At 42.8% G+C, this 24,985-nt stretch overlaps 1 protein-coding gene across 3 annotated transcripts; it reads left to right on the forward strand.

Annotated features, from left to right (window-relative positions):
- Window positions 1-947: 947 nt before the first annotated feature.
- lemd1 (LEM domain containing 1) lies at window positions 948-24,376 on the forward strand. Of its 3 annotated transcripts, XM_078169859.1 has the most exons (12): window positions 948-1,184; window positions 14,116-14,258; window positions 19,019-19,121; window positions 19,296-19,442; window positions 19,543-19,607; window positions 19,845-19,910; window positions 20,023-20,178; window positions 20,384-20,468; window positions 20,562-20,656; window positions 21,635-21,718; window positions 21,950-22,023; window positions 22,201-24,376. In XM_078169859.1, the coding sequence occupies exons 2-12, from the start codon at window positions 14,193-14,195 to the stop codon at window positions 22,511-22,513; spliced, it is 1,254 nt and encodes a 417-aa protein (XP_078025985.1). In that variant the 5' UTR covers window positions 948-1,184; window positions 14,116-14,192; the 3' UTR covers window positions 22,514-24,376. The 3 variants fall into 3 exon arrangements, with proteins under 3 accessions (XP_078025985.1, XP_078025983.1, XP_078025984.1); XM_078169857.1 differs by lacking the exons at window positions 948-1,184; window positions 14,116-14,258 and adding an exon at window positions 16,077-16,577; XM_078169858.1 differs by lacking the exons at window positions 948-1,184; window positions 14,116-14,258; window positions 21,635-21,718 and adding an exon at window positions 16,079-16,577.
- Window positions 24,377-24,985: the final 609 nt, after the last annotated feature.

The following is a 24,985-nucleotide window of genomic DNA, read 5'->3' on the forward strand; positions in this document are numbered from 1 at the left end:
TAATCCTTTACACATGAGCTCATCAGCCATTCTGATTAGGACGATGTGATTAACACATCACTCGTTAAAACCTTCAACAAACTGTATCTTTTCTCTGGGTGTGTTGCTTGTGCTTCATTATACAGTAGCTCATTCTCCCCCCTCACACAGACGAGGAGGAGGGGGTGTATTAGTAGAGGAAACGGATGGAGGGGGAGAAAGCTGTGAGTGAATGTGGCTCAGAGAGGGGCAACAGCACCTGCTGTCTTCATCCCACATTCACCAGGCAAAACAGCATTCTCCCTCTACCAGTGATGCACTGTTAGGAGGACAAAGACGGGAGAAAGGAGGCCCAAACAAAGACTGTAAAGACAGCAGGATCTTTAGATCAGTGCTGACTTGAAACCGCCGCTCATTTTGCAATTTTCATGGTCCTCCTGGGTTTCTGTTAAAAGCCTTACACCCACACTGTCTGTGCTGTATGTGCAGCATGACAAAAACAAAGTTTGTTGGGCGAAAAACACGAGCATCAATCCAGATGAAAATGGTAAAAAAAGAAAAAGAAAAAGTGAGCTCCTGTATACAACCGAGGGATAAGTGACTGGAATATTCAGCAACTGGCTGCAAAGATCAACTAGAGTGCCAGGACTGAAAGGAAGGGAACAAACACAATAGTCAGCCCCCCTACCTCAGCCCCTCTTTTATCCTTTTCCATCCAGGACCCACGGGCACTCTGCCAACTTGGAATCTTAAGAACTCATTCAGAGAAAGCCAAAGAAAGAGACTTGTTTAAAACGAGGACCCATTCTCTCACAGTCTCTTGTTTTTCCTTACATTTCCCACGTGAAGAGGGATTTCTGGTTGCTGTTTTTTCTGACATCGCATCTGAGGAGGGTTGAGGGGGTAGTGGAGGGGTGGTGGGGGGGTTGTTCAAGAATTGCCATTCATGTAACGTTTTGTCAGATTTGTGGTTTGAGAGTATTGTGAGGGAGTGATCTCCCTTCTGAGCCCCCTTTCCCCTCTCACGCTCTCTCCCTCTCTCTCCCAGTTTTCATTCTGCTTTTACTCCCTCTGTCTCCCCACTCTCGCTCCTGCTCACATAGTAACTCCTCCCCCCCCCACTACCCATTGTCTCTCCATACAGTATTAGGCTGAGGGGATGCCATACTCGTTCCAGCGAAGGGACGCAGGAGAGGGAGAAGGAGGTAAGAGTCAGATTTATAGCATGAGAATGTATCCGGCACTAAATGCACGTCACCGTTCACTCTCAGAAGTGTAAAGTGTGACGGGCAAAATAGCTGTTTTGTTTTCCTCAAGAAGGACAGTGAGGATAAGAAGCTGCTTTTACTGATGCTCTGGGGGATTTTATGTGTTGTATGCAGTGTTTTCAATGTGTTTTGGATGTCTTGTCTGGCAGTGGAAGGTGCTAAGGTGTGTTTTTAACATATGAAAAGGGAGTGCTGCATAGGAAAAGAAATCAGGTGCCACCCCTTTATCTTTACATTCAAGACCAGTGTCTAAATGTCAGATTGTGGTTTGTACTGTTGTAGCTCTGCATCTACAATTTCTGGTGCTCAAACTCTTCTGTCAAAAGAACAGAGGAATGTATGAAAATATACTAAACGTAATCTTAAGCTAATAAAAACATCTGGATAATAACAATTCCCTTGAACAGGCTGCCAGCACAGAGGGACCATGTACGATGTTTAGGGATTAAAGCTAATCCTCCCTGTGGCTGAGATTCACCTTCTTGTCTGGACAGAGTCTGACACAGGGGCTTTACTAATTTATGCTGAGACATGCATGAGAACCGGCTCCCTGGAGCTCAGTGGCACTGGTCTTTTTCAAACCTGGAAAAGGCTGATTGAGTGAACACTTTCCCTTCAATCTGTGGGTAATGTTCTCCGTCAGAGGTCATGTGAATGTCCAGCAAGTGTGAGGCCAATGAGATATAAATCTAAGTATGTGAACAGCTCAGTGTTTGTTGGGCTGACGACCTCAAAATAGTTAGACGTCTTACAATAAAGTATCTTGTTATGAGAACTATGAAACAAAATGAGTGTTTTTGCTCCCTTGCACTGCCAGAACAACTTGAAACAGGTGCATAAAAAGACGACCAGAAGTGGTTCTCAGTACTGGACAGTTGCAGCCTAGTACAGGAAGCTTTGTGTGCTTATTCAGAGGAAAAAAAAGGGAGGCTGTCTCAATGGGGCTTTTGTTGTTTGAGTTGGAGACAGCAAAAGCACAAGAAACACTGACTGACAAATACCTGGCCCCTCTGTGCCTCAAATCTCTCCGAGTTGCACTTGATACAATGTCAACAAATGCCTCCTCTGTCCTCCATAGTAGCCCCGTTTCCTCTCTGTCCACAAGATTTTTTCATGTTTTTATAAAGGCTACTGTTTTCCGAGCAGACATCTGGGTGAGCAGATTTGGCCTGCATAGCTTGAGTGCTGAGTCTCGACTCACTGAGGGGTTGAAAATGGTCCAAGGCACTTACAGCAGTTTAATATTGTGGTAAACAGTCTGGCGTTGCAGCCCAGTGTATGGAAAAGTTACAGTGTTTATTTGACTACTGTAAGGTTACAGAGTTGTGGAAGTGTGTGTGTGAATTAAGAAATCAATCAAACATATTAGTAGTTTTTCTGTGCAGTAATGATGCTTGACTCATCAGTATGGTGGCTTTGATTAAAGACGCAGAAGAGCTACTGCATGGAAATGTGAAGTTAATGTCTGCAAAAATGTTTTGGTCAATGATAAAAACTGCTCGGCTTCCTGGGCCCAGTGGTTGAATCAAAATGCTGAGGTAATGATCTCCTTTGTGCTGGTGGAAGTCAAGCAGAGGGGTTGCTACAGAATATAGAAATACTTTACGTAATCTGTTTTGAATTCAGATACAGAACCCCCTTTTGATTAACACTGCACCTTTTCCCCGCAGACATTGATTTAAAACGGCATATTTAATCAAAGATTATTCTGTAAACCCCCCCGAGGAATTGAATAGCTCGCGGGGTATTGCTGTGAGATTCAAGCACCGGGTAGGGGTCAATTTATTTGAGTTTGTGCTGTGAAAAATACAATTCCCTCTGTCTAAAGACTAACAAGACAGTTTCATTTTACTCCCCTGGGCCTCAGATGAATACTTACAGTTTCTTTAGTTAATTATTCATGCCGATGTGAGTTTTAAATCCTGAATGCTCTCTGCAGCCTGCCCCTGTTTTTTCCTCTTTTTGTTTTCAAGCTCTCAGCCGCTCTCAAACTATATCAGTCACTGATTTTGTATCAGTCTCCTCCAAATCAAACCACAGCTGTGTCTTATGGCTTTCTATTCCTATGTGAGTTCGTTCTAACATGTCATGTAGGGTTTAAAGCCATTGGATACACAGTGGACGTTCACCCGAAGAACTGTTTGAAGAATGTACTTCTTAAGATGTCTTTGCTATGTGCAAATGCTGTTTAACCCCTGCTCAAGATAGTCAAAGAACAACAGCAATTATTTTCAATTCAAGTCAAGCTTTTGTGGCATTTTGTAGCTTCTACATTTCTACATTTTAAGTAATGATATCGACAAAATCTGCAGCCAACAGCATCTACATCATCCATCTTTCCTCGCATCCAACTTTTAGAGTTGTGAGGCAAATCCAGATATATTGATTCGGAGCAAACATTAAGACATTTTCCTCAAGATATTTTTGGAAAACGACTGCCTGGTTTTCATAACAGTTGTGTCTTAGCAGATGGTCAAGGAAATGAAACAGTTCTTTTCCTGCTGCTCTCAGCCGTTTCACAACTCCCAGGAACAGCTTAGAGCTTGTATTACTGACTGCTGGGAAGTTTACCGTGGAAGTCACAACTCCGTACATTCAGAGATTGTGTTTAATTTAATGACTGTGTGATATTCTACGCCACCTGTTATTTAAAAGTGGAAGTTCAGGATTTTTTTAAGCCTGTCCTGCTGATCGGTCATCGGTCCCCTGTGAGGACATTACAATGTTTTCACGCCATTTCCTCAGGGAGCGACACCTCTCTGGTTCTACCAGTGTTAGCTGAAGTTTATTTAGTATGACATCATTACTGTCTAATAAGGCTTTACCTACAGGAACCTGCCAGTGACAGCATTTATGTGTATGCTGATTCAGATTGGCAACAATTAGACCTACATTTAATGCAATGCTTTATGTTTTCCCATTATTAATAGAATAGTAGGGCAACACCATTCACTCCAGTGATGGTTATTTTCTGTACGCCTAACACTAGCAGTCACTCTGCGCCAAGCCAAATAGCATTAAAAAAAACACTGCTTTGTGATGTGAAGCGGTTTTATTCTGTGTTTTTACTGGTTTAAATCACTGGGTCTGTTTGTTTTAAGAGGAAGAGACCTCTGTGGATAATTCGGCTCCCAGTAAAAAACCCCTGAACAATGAACACTGAAGTAATTCCAACTGGGAGTTCAAGTTTGGCACATTTGAGAAGTTTCCGCTGGTTGCAATCCACAATCCTCACCACTAGATGCCACTAAAATCCTTCACAATATAACTTCAGAGGTAATCAGCAAAATCATGATATGGTCCAACTGCACCAGCCAACCTTCCCTCTTTCATAGTAGCCAGGGTCAGTGGTTATAAGAGAAGTGTAATTAGAAAATATTATTATTCTACAGTGATGACATGTAGCAGCATGTGAAGACTAACATACGTCATAGCTATGAAAGAAAAAAATCTTACTCAGAAGTAGAAAAAAATGGTGTGACATTACCTTAAAGAAGTATTCCACTGCTGAGGATGGTCTTTTCATGAATCTCGACTATCTATGCAGAAGACAGACATTTTTGTAATTGATGCTACTTGACCTGAAAAAACTGAGGAAGAGGTTCTGTGGCATTTGCTTTTGCACAAGAGGTAGAAAACCTACAACTACCAGAATGCACTCTGCTGCAATGGACCTGTTAACACTTATGCTGGTAGGTGACATTATGCGAGTTTCTTATCTGGAAACAATATGGCGGCCAGCTGGATACAAATGGAGTGCGTTCTAAATCACATACTTTTTAAAAACTTGTACTGCAGCTGTCCTTAAAAAGTATGCACACAATTGGGACATACTACTGTCTCATAACATTACGCCTTGAACTTTGACCCTCTGTCTCATATATTCGTTGCCTTGGAGATTAAACAAATGCCACTTATCAAGTTCTCCAAGACAGAGATCATCAGAGAGATCTGCTGTTGTTACTTTGCAATGTATGTAGTTTAACTTTAAAGTTATAACTGCACAGATTGTAGATTCTAACATATTATATTTACTACTATGAAATTATATCTGCATTTCTCTTTCATTTAATTTTTATAGTTACAACCTATTGTTGCTTGTAATATTTAAGCTTATTTTGTTTACTTAATCTATTATTATATATATATATGGCCATTAGTTAATTGAATTCACCGTCATCCATCATTGCGACTTCTAATAGCTGTCAATCAGCTGTCAGTGAGCTATTAAGCGGTCACGTGTTGACATATCATCCGCTGTGCAGAGGATTGTGGGTCAGAATAGCGAGAAAAGTATGGCTGGCTTGCATACTGCAAAACTGGACTGGATGTAGTAGAACATCCTGGTATTTTCAAATGCATACTGCATTTACTACTAAATCTTTCTCTGGCATACTATATAGTATGATAGTATGGGTATTGGAACGCACAGATGATCTCATATTAGAGTTAAACAGTGAGCTAAAATATGTTTCTGAAAATGTTCAAAGGTGACAAATAGGCAAGGCAGTTACAAAATCTTGGTTCATGTTTGATCAGCGCTGCTTAGCTTTACTGTTTGATCTCTCTGTTTTTTCAGCCTCCATTTTTAATATGCAGGAAACACTATGATCCTAACATCTCTTGAGAATAGGCAATGCAGTACGAGAATTTTGGTTTATATTTAATCAGCACTGCATAGTTTTAACATTTGGTCAGAGTTTGGTCCGAGTTTGAGAGAGGGGCAGTTCTCTCTTCAGATCTGCTTTTATACTCTCTGTGTCTGTGGTGATGGCCATATGAAAATGTGAAAGTACAATTTGTAGTTAGAGCAACAGCCCCTACAGCCAGCAAAAGTTGCGTCATCCAGCAAACTTGAGCTGAGAGATGTGGGGCCGTATTCGGAAACATTCTGAGAACAGTCTCCGAGAGCTCCTAACTTAGCCTAATTTTTTTTAGCGAGGAGTCCTAGCTTAGGAGTGATTTAGGAAAGTTCTCAGAGCAACTCTTAGCAAGGAAAGGACAGAAACGTTTACCTTAGTGCAGAGGTGTGGTTGACCCTGTTGCTAGGTGTGATGCATTCATTTAACAGATGTAATTGGTTGTCAAAGACATGTCCTCTTGTGAGCCTGCAAGGTGTGGGCACCCAGTGGAAATGAAATGAACTGCTGACTGTGAAAGTGTTGCATTTTTCCAGTTTACCAAATATCTTAGTATGGTGATAATTTATTTTCTGCTGTTATAGCGTTATTGCGCTGGGTGTGAAATGTGTGCATACCCCTAATGAAATTGACCACAAATAATATCCCTGCATAATCTAATCTGTAGCATCTCATTTACTTACTGTCATCCAGCGTTTGGAGAATATTTCTCAGAACTCTTTGTGCTTCCACCATTTTCTCCTCTGCTTAAGAAACTCTTGAGCCTCTTAAAAGTCCTCCTCCCTGTTCCCAACAGTTTTTCACTTTTCACCTCTTCGTCGTCGTCGTCGTCGTCGTCGTCCTCCGCTTATCCGGGTCCGGGTCGCGGGGGCAGCAGCCTCAGCAAAGAAGCCCAGACAGTCCTCTCCCCTGCCACTTCTGTCAGCTCTTCCGCGGGAACCCCGAGGTGTTCCCAGGCCAGCCGGGTGATGTAGTCCCTCCAGCGTGTTCTGGGGCAGCCCTGAGGTCTCCTCCCGGTTGGACATGCCCGAAACACCTCCCAAGGGAGGCGTCCGGAAGGCATCCTTACCAGATGCCCGAACCACCTCAACTGGCTCCTCTCGATGTGGAGGAGCAGAGGCTCTACTCCGAGTCCCTCCCGGATGTCTGAGCTCCTCACCCTATCCCTAAGGCTGAGCCCAGCCACCCTGCGGAGGAAACTCATTTCGGCCGCTTGTACTCGCATTCTCATTCTTTCGGTCACTACCCAGAGTTCGTGACCATAGGTGAGGGTTGGAACGTAGATTGACCAGTAAATTGAGAGCTTCGCTTTCTGCCTAAGTTCCCTCTTCACCACAACGGACCGGTTAAGCGCCTGCATCACTGCTGACGCCGCTCCAATCCGCCTGTCAATCTCCCGCTCCATCCTACCCTCACTCGTGAACAAGATCCCGAGATACTTAAACTCCTCCACCTGAGGAAGGACCTCCCCCCTGCCCTGGAGTGGGCAATCCACCCTTTTCCGGCTGAGGACCATGGCCTCAGACTTGGAGGTGCTGATTCTCATCCCAGCCGCTTCACACTCGGCTGCGAACCGCCCCAGCGAGAGCTGGAGGTCACTGTTCGAAGGAGCTAGGAGGACCACGTCATCCTCAAAAAGCAGGGACGAGATCCTCCCGTCACCGAACCTGACACCCTCCACCACTCGGCTGCGCCTAGAAATTCTGTCCATAAAAGTTATGAACAGAACCGGTGACAAAGGGCAGCCCTGGCGGAGTCCAACCCTCACCGGGAACAGGTCCGACTTACTGCCAGCCACGCGAACCAGACTCATGCTCCTTCGGTACAGGGACTGGATGGCCCTTAGCAGGGGGCCACCAATCCCATACTCCCGGAGCACCCCCCACAGGATGCCCCTGGGGACACGGTCGTAAGCCTTCTCCAAATCCACAAAACACATGTGGACTGGTTGGGCAAACTCCCATGCCCCCTCCAGCACCCTGGCGAGGGTAAAGAGCTGGTCCACGGTTCCACGTCCGGGACGAAAACCACATTGCTCCTCCTCAATCTGAGGTTCAACTATCGACCGGACCCTCTTCTCCAGCACCCTGGAGTAGACCTTACCAGGTAGGCTGAGGAGTGTGATCCCCCTGTAGTTGGAACACACCCTCTGGTCCCCTTTCTTGAAAATGGGGACCACCACCCCGGTCTGCCACTCCAGAGGCACTGCCCCCGATGTCCACGCAATGTTGCAGAGGCGTGTCAGCCAGGACAGCCCTACAACATCCAGAGCCTTGAGATATCCAGGACGAATCTCATCCACCCCCGGGGCTCCGCCGCCTCAGAGTTGTTTCACTACGTCAGCAACTTCTGCCCCAGAAATTGGACGACCCGCCCCCGAGACCCCCGTCTCTGCTTCCTCACTGGAATACGTGTTGGTGGGATTGAGGAGCTCCTCAAAGTATTCCTTCCACCGCCCGACAATGTCCCAGTTGACGTCAGCAGCTCCCCGCCCCCACTGTAAACAGTGTGAGCAAGTTGCCGCCTTACCCCCGAGGCGCCGGACGGTTTGCCAGAACCTCTTTGGAGCCGATCGATAATCTTCCTCCATGGCCTCACCGAACTCCTCCCATGCTCGAGTTTTTGCCTCAACGACTGCCACCGTTGCGCTCCGCTTGGCCCGCCGGTACCCGTCAGCTGCTTCCGGAGACCCACAGACCAACCATGCCCTGTAGGCCTCCTTCTTCAGCCTGACAGCTCCCCTCACCTCTGGTGTCCACCAGTGGGTTCGGGGATTACCGCCGCGACTGGCCCCAGCGGCCTTGCGGCCACAGCTCGCAACTGCCGCTTCGACAATGGCAGAGCGGAACAAGGCCCATTCGGACTCAATGTCCCCCTCTGCCCTCGGGACGCGGTTGAAGCTCTCCCGGAGGTGGGAGCTGAAGATCATCTGGACAGGTTCTTCCGCCAGGCGTTCCCAGCAGACCCTCACTGTTCGTTTGGGCCTGCCAGGTCTGCGTGGCGTCTTCCCCCACCATCTGATCCAACTCACCACCAGGTGGTGATCAGTTGACAGCTCTGCTCCTCTCTTCACCCGAGTGTCCAGAACATATGGCCGCAGGTCAAATGATACGACTACAAAGTCGATCATTGACCTGCGACCTAGGCTGTCCTGGTGCCATGTGCACCGATGGACATCCTTATGTTTGAACATGGTGCTAGTTATGGCCAAACTGCGACCCGCACAGAAGTCCAATAACTGAACACCACTCGGGTTCAGATCGGGCAGGCCGTTCCTCCCAATCACGCCCCTCCAGGTCCCGCTGTCATTGCCCACGTGAGCGTAGAAGTCCCCCAGCAGAACAATGGAGTCCCCGGTCGGGGCACTGTCCAGCACCCGTCCCAGGGACTCCAAAAAGGGTGGGTACTCTGAACTGTTGTTCGGTGCATAAGCACAGACAACAGTCAGGACCCGTTCCCCGACCCGAAGGCGCAGGGAAGCAACCCTTTCGTCTACCGGGGTAAACCCCAACGTACAGGCAGAGAGTCTGGGGGCTATCAGAAAGCCCACCCCGGCCCTCCGCCTCTCACCCGGAGCAACTCCAGCGAAGGAGAGAGTCCAACCCCTCTCAAGGACTAGGGTTCCAGAGCCGGAACTATGTGTCGAGGTGAGGCCGACTATATCTAGCCGGTAGCGCTCAACCTCTTCCACAAGCTCCGGCTCCTTCTCCGCCAGAGAGGTGACATTCCATGTCCCAAGAGCCAACTTCTGTAACCGAGGATCGGACCGCCAAGGCCCCCGCCTTGGTCTGCTGCCCAATCCACATTGCACCGAACCCTTCTGGATCCCTCTGCGGGTGGTGGGCCTGCAGGGGGACGAGCCCATGTAGCCGGTTCGGGCTGGGCCCGGCCGGACCCCATGGGCGAAGGCCCGACCACCAGGCGCTCGCCCACGGGCCCCAACCCCAGGCCTGGCTCCAGGGCGGGGCCCCGGTAACCCTCCGGGCCGGGTACACGTGTCCTTGTTTGTATCCATCATGAAGGGTCTTTTTCACCTCTTTTAAGGTCTAAAAAGCTTTGTGAATAACTTTTATCTTTACAAGGACCAAGTCTTAACTTTAAGGGGTAATTCTAAGAAAACCTCACAATTCTAAGAATTTTCTTAGAATTTCGTCACTAGGAGCAACTCTTAACACGAGGAAGCTTTGTGAATACGGCCCCTGGGTGCTGATTAGATGGAGGGAACCGCAGTTCATTTACACATACTAACCACACTGTTATGATACAAAACTAGTAGAAAATCTGCAAAGTAGCCTATAAAGGGGAAAGATATGAACATTTCTGGGGGCGACCGTTATTGTCTTCAGCTCTTTCAACCAAAAACACTTTGAAACATCTCCATAACTTACCTGCCATCCAGTTAGTTGCCTCTCTTCTTGATTCAGGTTATAATTTGAAAAAGTAGTAATCTTCTCATTCATCTTGTTTACTTTGTTCATTTGTCTAATTTCCAGTGACCAGAGAGAAAGAATTATTGGCTGTTCAGTATTCATTGTGGTTCTCATTAACCAAAAGTGAAGTGGGATCCAGATACAAGCAGAGATTGTGTGCTGGAGTATTATAAAGATTACTGTATGCTGAACTGCATAATATCAGTCACCAAAAAAGGAAAAGAAAAGTTACATTTATGAATTCCAAATCTTTACAGCCTTTGTAATTTTGGCTTGATGTAGTGCTGGCACTGACTGCTAAATGGTAATTTGGATTTTAATATTATCACTTTTGATGGAGGCCAGAAGAGGACACCATGCAACAAGACTATTAACTTTAAACTGTATCATCATAGGTACGAGCCAGCTGAGCCATCAAAGCTCTTGTATAAAGCCCTTCAAACGTGGCCTCTCATGGTTCCTACCCCCTCCCTGTCGAGGAGATTTTTCAAAAGGATTCCAAGAGCATTCAGGCTTCTGACCGCAATAACTCTTTGTTGAATATCTCCTGACTTTGAACTTGGAAGTATCCATATCAGACTACTTGAATCACATCTTTATTCTCTGTGCAAAGCAAATATGAGTGTGTCAAGTCTCAGACCACTTTAAATAATTTGACTTAAACCTTTTTGTATGCCTTTCAAACACAATCTGTGAAAGAGTCTAAATATTTAAGGGAACTGCCCATTGGTTCGACAGCCCATTGGTTCGACATCCCATTGTTCCGACCATATTAAACTCATTGTTCCGAAGTCCGTTCCGAAATCATCATGATGCCCTGTGGTTAAGGTCTGGTTAGGTTTAGGCACAAAAACCACTTGGTTAGGGTCAGGAAAAGATCATGGTGTGGGTTAAAATGGAAAAGAAAGTGACAAACACATAAGCCGTGAGCCTGCTCTGCCTCAAGCTGGTCGCGGCGCACCATACGCCCGCCGCGAGCCGTTCAGCACCGCGGACAGTCGGACTAATGGGATGTCGAACCAATGGGCTGTCGAACCAATGACATGGACCCATATTTAATGCCACAATTCAAACTTTAAATCTACTTTTTTCTTTGCTCTGATATGTTCAAAATGGTAACAGTAAAATATTTCGAAGGTATTCTCAGTATTTTAGTAATTTTAACAGCGATATTCTGCCTGGGTGCCCTGAGGAGTTTTCTCAGCCAAGTTGCCAGAAGAAAATGTTGGAAGTGTACATTTCTGCAAACCACAAACACGATACCTTTTCACATTCTATACGTATTGTATCGCTGTTTCCATGAAGACGTAGTGTATGAGGTGACTTGACATGACATGAGGCAAAGGTAACACATTAGCCCCGTTTCCACCAAACACTTTCGGTATGGTACCTTTGGAACCGAAAGTACCCTTCAGACTTGGTACTTAGACCCTAGCGTTTCCACTGCAAACAGTACTCTTAAATGTGGTGGTTTAAGGTTGCGCTTGTTTATCCACCTCGTTTATAGTCCACAGAACAGGGCTGCATGCTGACATTTTCAGAACAAAACAAAACAGGCTGCAGTGAGAGTCTCTCAGTGAGATATTTAAAAATAGCGGGTTTGTACATTTAGTCCTTCTCAGGCAAGCTTGGGGGTTTAGTGTTGCTGTAGCCCACAGGAACAATGCACCACAATGCTTTTTTTTCTCTGAGTGAGGATTAGAATATATGCAATTCACATAACCTGGCCGAAATTAACATAAATAAACGCTTGAAGATACGCTCATTACTAAAAGCGTATGTCATATAAAAACTAAAGTAATGGTCAAAGTTGTCAATTCATGCAAATTGACATGACATGAGGCAAAGGTAACACATTAGCCACATTTCCACCAAACACTTTCGGTATTGTACCTTTGGAACCAAAAGTAGCCCTTCAGACATGGTACCTAGACCAAGTTAAGGTTCCACTTTAAAAGTTGCGGGCAGTTGGCCCAGTGAATTAAGTTCGTTTTTTCCCTCCAACTCCAGCTGCTGTGAGAGGCAGCAAAACATCCTCTCATTTTATAGCTACAGTTTACTAATAAAACTCTCCACAGTATGAACAGTGGTTACATGAGCCTCAAAACCAGCCACAACTCAGCCCTGAGCAGAGCGACCGTCCTCTATTAACCAATCAGACTGCAGTGTTCACAGCTCCACCTTTTAGTACCAGATCTGTGTGCTAGGTACCCCAACAGAGGGGGGACCAAACATGGGGACGGTACGGGACAGTTCCATTGGTACCATCCACAACTTTTCACAGTGGAAATGGACTGAACTGAACCATACTGTACTCCTTGGTGGGAATGGGGCTATTATAGCATATCTTAGCATGTTACCACCACTTTATGATCCCTGCAATAGTGTGAAAGTACTGACAGGAATGTGAATTGTGTCACCATTGCGCATGCATTCTTGTGCGCAAGCAAAAGGGCTCATTTATGCTCAACATTAGATATGTATACCGACACGGATGCAGCCTTCTGTCTGTACTTTGTGTTCATGTCATCCATATTTGTGCATGTTTTCTAAAAGCGATCTATTTTTGTACGTATATGGAGTATAAACTAGCCTTACAACACACAGAAAGGGGCTACACTCATAGTAAAACAGCTCCATAGCGCTTCCAGAGGTCAAAAACTCCACAGGGAACCTTTAACATATCGCAGCAGTTTCCCGACCTACCAGCTCTGAATCATTGGCTAAAGCTGCTGACAAACAATTGCAACACAGTGTATTAATATGCAAAAGTGGCTCTGCACAATTAAGAGGAAAAATGTATCAAAAAAGACCAAATGGGCCTGTTTTCTTTAACTGTAATAATAAAACAGTATACACGTTCACAACTGATGGATCCCAATAAGGCAATTTCAATCCCCTCATCTCTCTGGAGATCCACAATGAAAGCCAATGTTGTTTTTCTCACATCACAATGTGTTGATCTAATCTAAAATTGGTACAGTTCAAGATCTCAACAGTAAACAGCACAGCAGGCAATCAAGTCTGCTCAACTCAAACTCAAACATCACCGCAATGCGATGTAAACACCTGCTGTCTTGTCATTTCATATTTGCATGCACAAAGCAGCAAGATAGCAAAGTTGTCTAATTAAGTATCCTTTAGCTGTTTTGTACGATTTGCGACAAAGGCAAACAAAACAAACCCATCCATGGCTTATGGGATCCATTTTGCTTCATCTGTTTATGTTTTGACTGGCATAAAGTGGTATTTAAGGAATACAATTCTGCGGGGACGTCTTACACTGTTACATTTTGTTTTCTTTTCCTTGTTTTTCCTCGCTATAAAAACTCCCCCTCTGTAATTATTATTTGTGGTGCCTGCCGACTGTTTTCCCCTAAATCAGGGACCTGTTCCACGAAGCGGGATAACTGTCAGAAAACAGCAGTCACTTCAGTAGCAGATGTTAGAGGGGAAGGGTTGTTGAGTTTAGCTCCACACAGTTGTCCACACGGGTTCAATAATCATATTTTGAGACACCCCCTGGTGTGGGTAACCATGACTCATTCTAACCTACCGAGGGATTTCACTTATTTCATACTGATGAGATCTCTAAAAGCAACAGAGGCCTGTTCCAAAAAGCAGGTTTACTTCTTGACCACTGATGATTTATTTTTTACAGCAAGCTTTTCACATAATCAAAGTGTTAGTTTGAACAGATGCCTGTTGTAGGTGTTTGTTTGGGGACACATTTGGCACCCCCTGCTTTACACAATCACCTGAACAAGTGTTTAATTTTGTTTTTTTATTTGTTAACAGATGTTGGGAAAGAAACTACTCACCACTTTGACATGCACGAGGCGGATGCATCACTCCAGTAAAAATGCAGCAGCCACATGTACCAGAGAGATGACCCGACACCAACAGCGACCAAAGCCTGGGTCAAACCTGGGGGGTCAAAGGTGAACAGTCTTTTCAATGGGAATGGCTTAGCTTGAGGAGTTTGCACTGAAAATCCAGCTGCATGAACTACCATTCAAATGTGGGTTTCCCAATAGGCTGAAGACATTTTGATGAAGTCCAGGTGTAAAAAACAAAATGTATTTTTAATAAATTAAGTTACTTGCTCACTGTCACACTATCATAGCTCGACTAGAACAAAGACATTGTTGATGTTACTAATAACCATGAATTGATTAGGCTGCTGAACAGGCCTACTGGACACAGGCCCAGGGCATCATCTGCAAAATGTCACTCAAATTACTATTAAACGTACCAACCAGGAAGAGACTCAAAATCACCACAATTAATCGCATTTTAATCACGATCACGATTTTGACTTCCCACAATTAAATGACGATAGGCTGTGATACTGACTTTTAAAATGTGTGCTCCGCTCATAGACACCTCTGCTGCATAGTAAATCAAGCCCTTCCTTTACTAGCAGTCAAACTCCACTTTTGAAGAGCTGTCCACTACTCATGCACCCTGCAGCGGCAGCCTGAACTTTCCTGAATATTGCGGCTGCAGACAGACTGAGCGAAAATAACCCGTTCATCAACTGTCATCATCTGTTGTTTGGAAATATTTTGGATTTAGGAGAGAACAAATCATACGCAAGAGTGCATGAGACTTGTGTCTGCGCCACAAGGCAACGCAACTAACTTGTTAAATCACAGGATTGACAGGAAGGCAATCCAGGCACTCTAAAAAATATAAACTAGAAAGTAAATAATAAGTAGTAGTAGTGGCTAAATCATTAAAAAAAAACAGCATGTTTCAACCACTGCAGGTCTTTGTCAGGGCTTTGAAATGCCTAGATTGCCTTCCTGTTGATCTTGTTGTTTCCTGTTCTCCACAAGCACCCAACACAAGGTTTTGATCCACATTTGTATACACAGAACAATCAGCCATTTCTCTCTTTTTCTACCTTGTTAAACCACCTGAAAAAAACCCCCACAATCTGCAGTAAGATGAATGCATGAAATCCAGAAAGAATGACAACGCTAACGTTACATCACTGAATCACTGAAGAAAATCAAACCTGTACCAAAAAGTTTAATGCAGGACGAAAGTGTCGGACTCAAGGCCTTTGCACACTGAGTTAGTTTATTTTCAGATGCATTTTCTGATCCTTCAGCGTGCAAAAGTGATTGACTTAACAATGTGAGGTCTTAACTATTTTAGATGTGAGAATTTCGACCAAACAACTGACTCAGTCTGCAACTGACTTCACTGCAAAGAGACCCAAAACAACAAAGAAAGACACAAATTGACCTCAAAGGGACACAAAACTAGAAAAGATGCACAACAACAAAAAGAAGCAAAACAACAACAAAAAAAGGAGGCAAAACTGCAAAGTTTGTGCATCTTGCTGGCATATCTGTGCCCAGGGGGCCACTGTCTCATAATCCGCCCAGGCTATTAATCCCTGTGCTTTTCCCACCATGTAAAGTATAAACACCTACTATAAAAAAGGTCTAAGATATGTTAAAATAAGACCATTTAATTTAATTTAATTTGATTGAATTATTTCTCTCTAAAATTGGCAGCTGTGAGCTCTGAACTTTAAATTAGATTCATTAGACCATAGATTTTAGTTATAACCAAAAGGGGTAGACACATGACAGTAAACGCATCACGCAGCTTGCTAACTAGCTAATGTTAGCTAATGGTTAATATTACAGCCCTAAAAAACAATAGAAGAGCTAATGAACACCAAACATGCCTTGTAGTTGTTTTAAGTTTTTATTTAATAGTTTCTCAACATTAAAAACCGTCTGTAGTTAAATTTAATTGTAATGAACTTAAAAGTTAATGTTAGCTAATCAGACTGTTAGCTTGCTAACCTCGTAACGTTATGCTAGTTAAGCTAACCTAGCTTCTTGCTGTGCTGTCAATCAAGTCGTCAGCTGCAGCTGTTCCCAGTTAGAGTGATTCCCACACCACAGCCGGAGGGTTTCCCCGAGCAGCTCTGCTTGGTATTTGTCCAACTTACTATGAAAGACGTTTTTACATAAATATAAAGAACAGCTAGGCACTGACGTTTAACTACTTTGTATTTTCTGCGTCGTCCTTGTGACATGTCGCTGTTTGTGGAGAACCCGGCTCACCTCTCTAAGTCTAGACTCAAGTCGGATTTAGTTGCCCACAATGTCGCGCTGCCACCTGCCAAGAGCAAAAAGGAGGTCTATGTGGAGCTGCACTTAAAACACATCGATCAGAAAAACGCAGCGGATTTTTCCAGCGACGAGGAGGAGGATCGAGATCAAGATGTGGCAGTGAGTTGATCAAACTATTGGTGTTGAGCCAGAATATTTTTTTATAACGATAATTCACAACGTGCAACTCTGTGTCAGCTTAACATTATGTCAGTACTACTACTGCGGTCATCCGTATAATGTGACAGACCAGTAGTGACAGAATAGTGTTTTCCTACTTATCTGATAATAACACAAATGTCATTTGACTTAATTACAAGTGTGTTGCCTGGTAAAAGATCTGTCAACAATGCTGCCTTCAAGGACACCAACAATTTTATTTGATAACGAGGGATCGTCATGCATAATAAAAATTACAGGCCTAATAGTAATAGTAATAGTAAATAGGTATGAACTGAATTAAACCGATGCTGCACAAGGTCAGCAGCTGTGGAGGGGAGAGAGGGGGAGATCTGGGTCAGTGTCAGTCCTCTCAGCTTGCTTCAGTATTTTGACCACTGAGCCACCAGCTGTATAGTAGGTATAGATTTACATGAGACGTTTCTGTAGTTGGCTTCTGCCACTGCAGTCTTGTGCATTTGCTTTCCACACCTGTCACACTCATTTATGTGTGCCAAGAAGAGCAGCAGCACTTGAGGTCTGGAAGTTGTTTCTGTGCTGTGTCATGGGGTAGAAAGACTGTCTGTTTGCACAGACTGTGTTTAGACTATTTAGGAATAGCCTTTACTGTGAATTAATATGAAGTCAGCAAAGGTGTCATATTTAGAAATTGCTCTAAGATTTGCACCCAAGACCTAAAACGGATATGTAGAGCTGAAATGCTGTGGCAATTATTCAAGTAGTCAAGAAGATTAATTGGCAAATAGTTTGATATTCAGTGTTGAAAGATCTAGTGTGCAATATTTAGGGAGGTTAGTGACATCTAGAGGTGAGGATTGCAGATCACAACCAGCTGAAACTTCTCCTGGTTAGAATTCTCTCAGTGTTCATTGTTCAGGAGGTTTTTACTGGGAGCCGAATTATCCGCAGAGGTCTCTTCCACTTTAAAACACCCAGTGACCAAGTGATTTAGACTGAAAAAAACACTTTCATGATAAAAATGAGTGTTTCTCCGATGCTCTTTGGCATGCCGGAGATGGACCGCATGTCCAGCACCTGCTAATCTGTGCTCTCTTTTTTCTCTGATAACTTAAGATCCAGACATTTTAGAAGTTTTTACCAGGAGCCGAATTATCTGCAGAGGATCTTCCTCTCCAAAACAAACAGACCGGGGGATTTAAAGGTGTAAAAACACTAAAAAAGCGGTTTCAGGTTACAAACAAGTGTCTCTCAGATGCTACTTGACATGTTGGAGACAGGCTGCTTGCTTAGCACCTGTAATCTGCACTCTCCTTATTCTCTAATAATTTACCGAGAGCGGAATTATCCGCAGAGGTCTCTTCCTCTCCAAAGCAAACAGACCTGGAGACCCGGTGATTTAAACCGGTAAAAACACCAAAAAAGTTTACAAATGAGTGTTTTTGCAATGCTGTTTGGCATGTCGGAGATGGGCTGCTTGCCTAGCATGTGCTAATCTACGCTCTTCTTTTTTTCTGATAACTTAAGACCAGGACATTCAGGGTTTTTTTTACTGGGAGCTGAATTATCCTCAGAGGTGTCTTCCTCTCCAAAACAAACAGACCCTGATAATTCAAACAAGTAAAAACACTGATAAAGCAGTTTTAAAAATCTGTGAAATTCTTCTGGCTACTGTAGAAACATGGTGATCTTCTTAAATGAGGACCTGCTTCCTATGTAGATCTAAACGGCTCATTCTAAGGTATCAAAAACACAACAATTCTTATTTCCAGGTGATTAAAGACTAAAAAAACGTATTATATTAAATTACATCTCTGCCAATATGTCCTCGTCATTATTCAAGATTTGCTGGTTGCAGCCTTTGAAATTTAATGATTTGCTGCTTTTTTTCTGTTTTATATTGAAGGAAATTAAACATCATTGCACTGGGTTTCGGGCAGTTGCTCAGGCAAAACAAGCAATTTGAAGATGTCACCCTGTACTCTGGAAAAACTGATGACAAATTTTCCACTATTTTTTGACATTTCTTAGACCAGACTATTACTAGATTAAATAAAAATCAATTGGCAGATTAATCATTTATCACAATAATGGTTAGCAGCAGGCCCATTGATAGCTGAGGGATCACTTGAGTGTTGTTATTAGGAGCTGTGACAAAGATAACAGTCAATAAACCTGTCATAGTTATCTGCCAGTGTGATATCTGATAAACCAGTATCAGCTGATTACCTCTTCTTCTGTGGTTGTTCACAGGATTCATAGAGTTCCAAAATTAGATGGATATTGAACAGATTTGTTAACTGCAGCCACCAACTGTTTTTCATGCTCTATATCCCACACCTGGATACTGCTGGCATTCAAGCTGCAGCCTTTGTCGTGTCTCGAACAGCACTCAGTAAATTCAACAAATTCTGTTTTCTAAGGACGAAGAGGAGGATGCAGAGGTGCCCGACCCGAGTGGTTTGACCGACGACAACCTCAAGGCCGCACTGCTCGAACGCGGGATTAAAGCTGGACCCATAGTCGGTGAGGCTGCACTTAACAACATCTTCAAGTTGGTTTTGCAGAAATAGAATTCCTGTCAGTATTGCAGTTTTGTGTTTTAATAAATGGCATAATCTTCACCTTCACTCTATTTTTTTAGTCTGTTTGCCCCTGTCTGAATAAACTAAGTGCTTTATTACTATTTGTCCATGCTAGCCTCCACCCGAGCCTTGTATGAGAAGAAACTCAGGACACTGCTTCAGACTGAGGGACATGGCCACGTGAATGGAGCAGAGAAAGGTGTATTGTACTCCGACAGTGAAGAGGACGAGGAAAATGGGGAGGAGGAGGCTGAGGTGTCGGGTATGACTTTAAATTTTGTTTTTCTTTCTTCCGGATTTTTTATTTGTATGGTTGATGTCAGATAATCATGTGCTTTGTATTATTTCTGTGGCTTGATCAGGTTCAGAAGGAGCGATAGAAGACACAGTTGAACAGGCAGACCAGGCTCAACAGGAAAGTAGTCAGGTGAGAAACCTTTTTATTTTTGGTTTTTGTTACTGAGTAGTGCCTTCTGAATAGTCTGAAATTAGAGAGCATACGCTATCTGCTAGTTAGTAGATCTTCTTGCATTTTTGCCATTACTATCTGTATTGACATAAATCTTCCCTACACTGCCACCTAGTGGTCACATATTGCAACTGTAAACTTGTGCTCTAACTGAAAGTGTTCACTCTTTGGAGCACTCTTTTTGACTTTTCACAGGTAGAGTTGTGTTTTCAGAAAGGTGGTTTTGTTTACCCGCAGTGCTTTGTACCCTCATCAAGGCTGGTAAATACTATGGATATTCATATCTTTTGCATGAAATCCTGTCAATCTGAATCCTCAGGGGGACACTGATGTGTTTTTGTATTCCTTGTTTGATTGGGTCGACCTTTTGTAGCGCGCTCGTGCTTCTAGAATCAGGGAACCCGGTCCCAAGTGGAATTCAGGGAATGCGGTAAAATCATCAGAGCGGAGTCGGCCTCAACGTTCACAGATTGCCATAGGAGTTAGTAGAGCATCCTCTGTAGATCAACGCTCGGGATTAGGATCAGGGGTAGGCTGGTCTTATTTCACCTCTCTTGTGGATTTGAAATTCTCTGCATTCCTTGCTTGGACTGTAACTTTATTGTGTGTCCTTCTCAAACCACCAATGGGATATTTTTTGTTTCACAGTTATCAGCTTTTGTATCACACTGGTGAATAGATTTTGTGATGAATGATATGTGTTTGTGTTGCTGTTAACGTGATAATCCTTGCAGTTTCCATCTGGATCACAGTCAGTCATATCCAATGGTGGCTCATCGTTTTCCTCTCAGGCCTTCAGCATCACTCAAATGGTTGAGGAGGAAAGTTGATTCTACATGTTTTTCAACCCTTTAATTTCATTTTATTTTTGTTGTGCGTCACTTAGTCGTGTACATTCTCACTCTAAACAACAGATGGAGAGTCGGAAGTCACTTTCCACTAGCACAGACACTGAGAGAGAGTTGAATGGGAGCAATGTGCAGGAGCATTGGTCACGGTCCAACAGGGTCAGTAGTGCTCACATTGTTCAGTCACACTTTAAGCTCAGACTTTGGTGGTGGTTAAAGGAATGCTTCACTCCCCAAATGACCGCTTGTACATCAATTATTCACTGTGTTATGTTGAATTTGGGAAGAAAACTTTGTCTCTTTTGCATGCATGTGGTGAATGAAGAATCCAATATTCTGGATGAATTGAAGTCATAGGGGGTCGCATTTAACAACAGCAATACTATATCAAAACATACGTTAATAAACTCTCATACAAATCACGCAGTATACTCCAACACGCATTTATCCAGTTTTATTATCAGTACTTCCCAAACAGACACCTCTTTCTGATGGGGTTTTGAACTGAAACTTACCCCTGCTCTCAAAGCCAGATTCCATTGACAAAAACAGTAATTTTGCAGTGTTGAATACAGAGGCTGTTGATGTACTGCTGCACATCAGTCAGTTAGTTAGTGTTATTGTGTGACTTTGGTGTTTTGAAGGGTTAGATCACATTCACCAAAGTCACATAATAACACAAACAAACGTCCAACTAAGGCATTTGTAGACCAACAGCTCCTGTGTTCAGCAAGATAAAATTAGTGTTTTTGTGAATGGAGTCTGGTCTTGAAGAGAGCACAGATATGTTTCCCTTTTAGTTCAGTTCCCTGGTGGAAAGGGCCGTCTGTTTGGTAAGAACTGATCACATGACTGGATAAATGAGACTTGGAGTGCACTGTACAAGTTGTGTGAGAGTTGTGAACGGATATTTTTGTATAGTTTTGCTGTTGTTAAATCCTATGACTTCAATTCATCAAGAGCTATCTCCGTTTTTAGAGGCATGCTCACAAATTCAGTGTCACTCAAGGTGAGTTATTGAAATACAAATGGTTATTTAGGGGTGAAGTATTCCTTTAAAGTTGTTGGAGAGGCAAATGAAGGCTGGAGGAAATTCAGACGACAGAAATCATAATCTGTTACATCTCCTTTCCTTAGCTGGTCATGCCAGTTGTGGACACCATGAAGAACCGGTCCCTGTACTACACTCCCAGGGCGTCACCTTATAAATGGGAAATGAAGGCACATGCTTTTTTTCTGGTTTTATTCTATACTACTTGTTGGGGGTGTTTGCATAATAAGAACACACTTTGTTTGGTGTAACTCCTTTCATATGTAAGTGTCACCAAACTAGAAGATTATACACATTAAAACTTACCAGTTGCTCTATTTTCTCTGTCTCTGTGGGACTGCGGTCAGGGACATTTCTCTCCTTTACTCCACTTTGACAGTCATTTATGATTTCTTTTCTAGCTTTGTCAGGAGCCTGTGAAAGAGACACCCAAAGACATGTTTCCAAACACTGATGCTACACCCACTGGGATCTAGTAAGTGCCACATCAACACTATTACAATGTGCTGATTAGAAACTTAAGTTGTTAAATAAGATTTCACCATAGTGCAAGAAATGGCGGTGGGTGACATGTGGACAGCTTGCATAGCAGCACATGCAAACACATGGTAGGAGATTTGCGATTGGATTATCAGCACCTGTTGTGTTTCAGCGCCACACGTCGGAGACCCATCAAGGGGGCGGCAGGCAGACCTGTCCAGTATGTGTATCCAGACACTCCTGCCAGTCCCACGACCTTGGAGAGACGAGAGGTGGAGCGCCGCCTCGTGCCCATCCACATACAGATTTTTGTCTTTCTCATTGTAGCGTGCCTCCTGTACGTCATTTATAGTTGTGTTGAGGACGACTCATTCAGTCCATTTGTGGCGTTACTGGACAGTCTGAACCAGGGGTCAGACAGTGAGGAGGGCCGTTTGCTTGAGGCTGAGACACAGGGAACACCAGCGCTTTCTGAACAGGAGTAGCTGTTTTTTTAAACCCTTGACACTGACTTACAAATGTTGCTTTTTCGCTGATGCAAGCCTTGTTCTGGCATATCTTCAGGGAGCACAGATTTCTTTACTATTGACTTTGTGTGTCTGTATGGGAGCAAACCTCAAAGTCCAGTTTTACATTAATATATGTTTTGCTTATGGATGTGTTGCCAAAGTGTTCCTGTCACTGTAGTTGAAACAGTTGTTAAAACGTGAATTAAGTTGTGACTTAGAAGATTTTTTGAAATTTATAAATAATAATGATAATGCTATAATGTTTTCTATTACCTTACTCAATTTGTGTAACGCCATGGTGCCTACTTTAACTGTACTTGTATGATTTTTTTTAAGACTATTTGAACCATATTTCAATAAAGGATGTGTTGCTTCATACGTTTTTGTGCGACTGATGATACAAGCTAAAGTGAAAAAAAAATACATGCAAATATAAACATGTTTTTTTTTCCTTTATTCAATTGGCATAAAGAATGCAAAAGGGTGGAAGAGTAGAATAAAAAAGAACAAAAGGTGTAAAGATACTCTAAAAATTAGTGATTGTGAATACCCATGGCTTTTTGATTTCGCAGGCCTTTTGGTATTTTAAAGTACAGTTTCAGTTCATGCTTGAAGTGGTGGATATTGGGCTTCCCTTCAGACCATTTGCATTTATAAATGCAAAAGTATCCAAGTAAAATGGAAAGAGTCAAGATAGAAACATTATCTCTGTCCAGATCATTTTTTCCACAATAAAAAAAAACATTTATTTTTTGTAAACTAATCTTAGTTCCACACATTTCAAAAACATGTTCAACAGTCCAGAAGAAATTTACATAGATGCAGTAATAAAATAAATGTATAATTTTCTCTGTACCAGTATTCCAGAACACACAGGATTCAGAAAGATCATTTTTATATATATATTTTTTAAAAGAGTGAAATTAAAACCCTTTCACATGTAGTGGTCACTGCGGTGGACAGCTATTTAAAAGCCATTTTCTTGTATATACATGAGTTTTGATGCCATAGCTGCATTTAAGTCACAACAGTGGACCCCAGTGCGTCATGTCATACACTGACCCCCACTGGCCAGGTGTTGTCAGTGCAACACTCTCAAAACCAACATGGCCAACAGAATGCCAGAAATGTTGTGCAGCTCAAGAATATCTTGCTAATGCTTCTATAATAGGAGCTCCTGGCAGGTGAATAAAATCTGGAAACATCAAGGAACATCTAATAGAGTGTTACATTTCCAAATATTGATTATATGTTGTGAGGAAACTAACCATCTGTCCACTAAACTGGGCATCATGCATGTATCATTGCAACCTTGTACTTCATCTGCAGTGACTTTCATGGCTGTAAATCAATTGATTTATGTTTTAAGAATGTAATGATATATATTCAACAGGAGGAGATGGGTGGGAGGCTGAGGAGTGAAGAGGAAGGTGTTAAATGAGAGAGAGGGGAGGTAGGTACAGATTGGAGGAGTAGAAAGAAAGGGGAGAAGCTGAGGAGTCAGGAGCAAAGGTTAACGCTTTTGCACGGCATTGAACAGTATTAGAATTTGTTAAAGCAATGTGAACACACTAGTTTAACAGCATTCACTATATACACCTTTCACTCATGTGCATAAGTGAAAGGTGTATATAGTGTAAATAGTATTGAGTGTAAAGTTGTGTCTAAATTTAGTACTTTATATTTTTCTAGTTCTGATATGTATCTTTTTGTATTTTATCTTTATTCTATATGTATTCTATTGCCATTCAACCTGCTTTTCTATCTGTGCTATTTGAGCTGCTGTAACATGAATTTCCCCGGTGTGGGATCAATAAAGTTTTATCTTATCTTATTTTATATTTTCACATGATGTATAACAATTTTTGATTGGTTTACATATGTAGTTTTTTGTGTGAAACTTGAACACATGCTGTCCACTCGAGTGAACATGTGAAAAACTCCTTTGCAGAAATGCATGTTTAAAAAATGAACTTCATAATTTTTGTTTTCCTGCCTAAAGAGGAATATGAAACACTAAAGAAAGGAAAATCTTGACAGAGGTTGTAGTAATTCATGCATGAAAGGGTTAAAATAGACTTCACTAACCTTATTGTAAGCTTATAGTAAGTCCAAATTGATTTCCAATCAATGTCTCAAAGTGACTATATCTAAAAATGTGTTTTATTTGTTATCCTTTATGTTGCTGTTGATGCCATTTAACAAAACATCTGTCTTCAACATTGACTGTTGTCTTTAAAACATATTGCTTCCCTGCAACAATCTCAGAAAATATGTAGAAAATATGCAGAAAATAGAAAATATATAATAATAGATAGAATAGAAAATATGCTATAAATATGCTATATTCTTCTGCAGGTGTTAGGATATCAAAATAGGGATCTTTCATAGAGTAGAGTCCACTTGTACTACATGAGGAGGATTACAGGTGTAATTCCTATCACCGCC

This window comes from Epinephelus lanceolatus, chromosome 8 (genome assembly GCF_041903045.1).
Source record: "Epinephelus lanceolatus isolate andai-2023 chromosome 8, ASM4190304v1, whole genome shotgun sequence".
Taxonomy (NCBI): Eukaryota; Metazoa; Chordata; class Actinopteri; order Perciformes; family Serranidae; genus Epinephelus; species Epinephelus lanceolatus.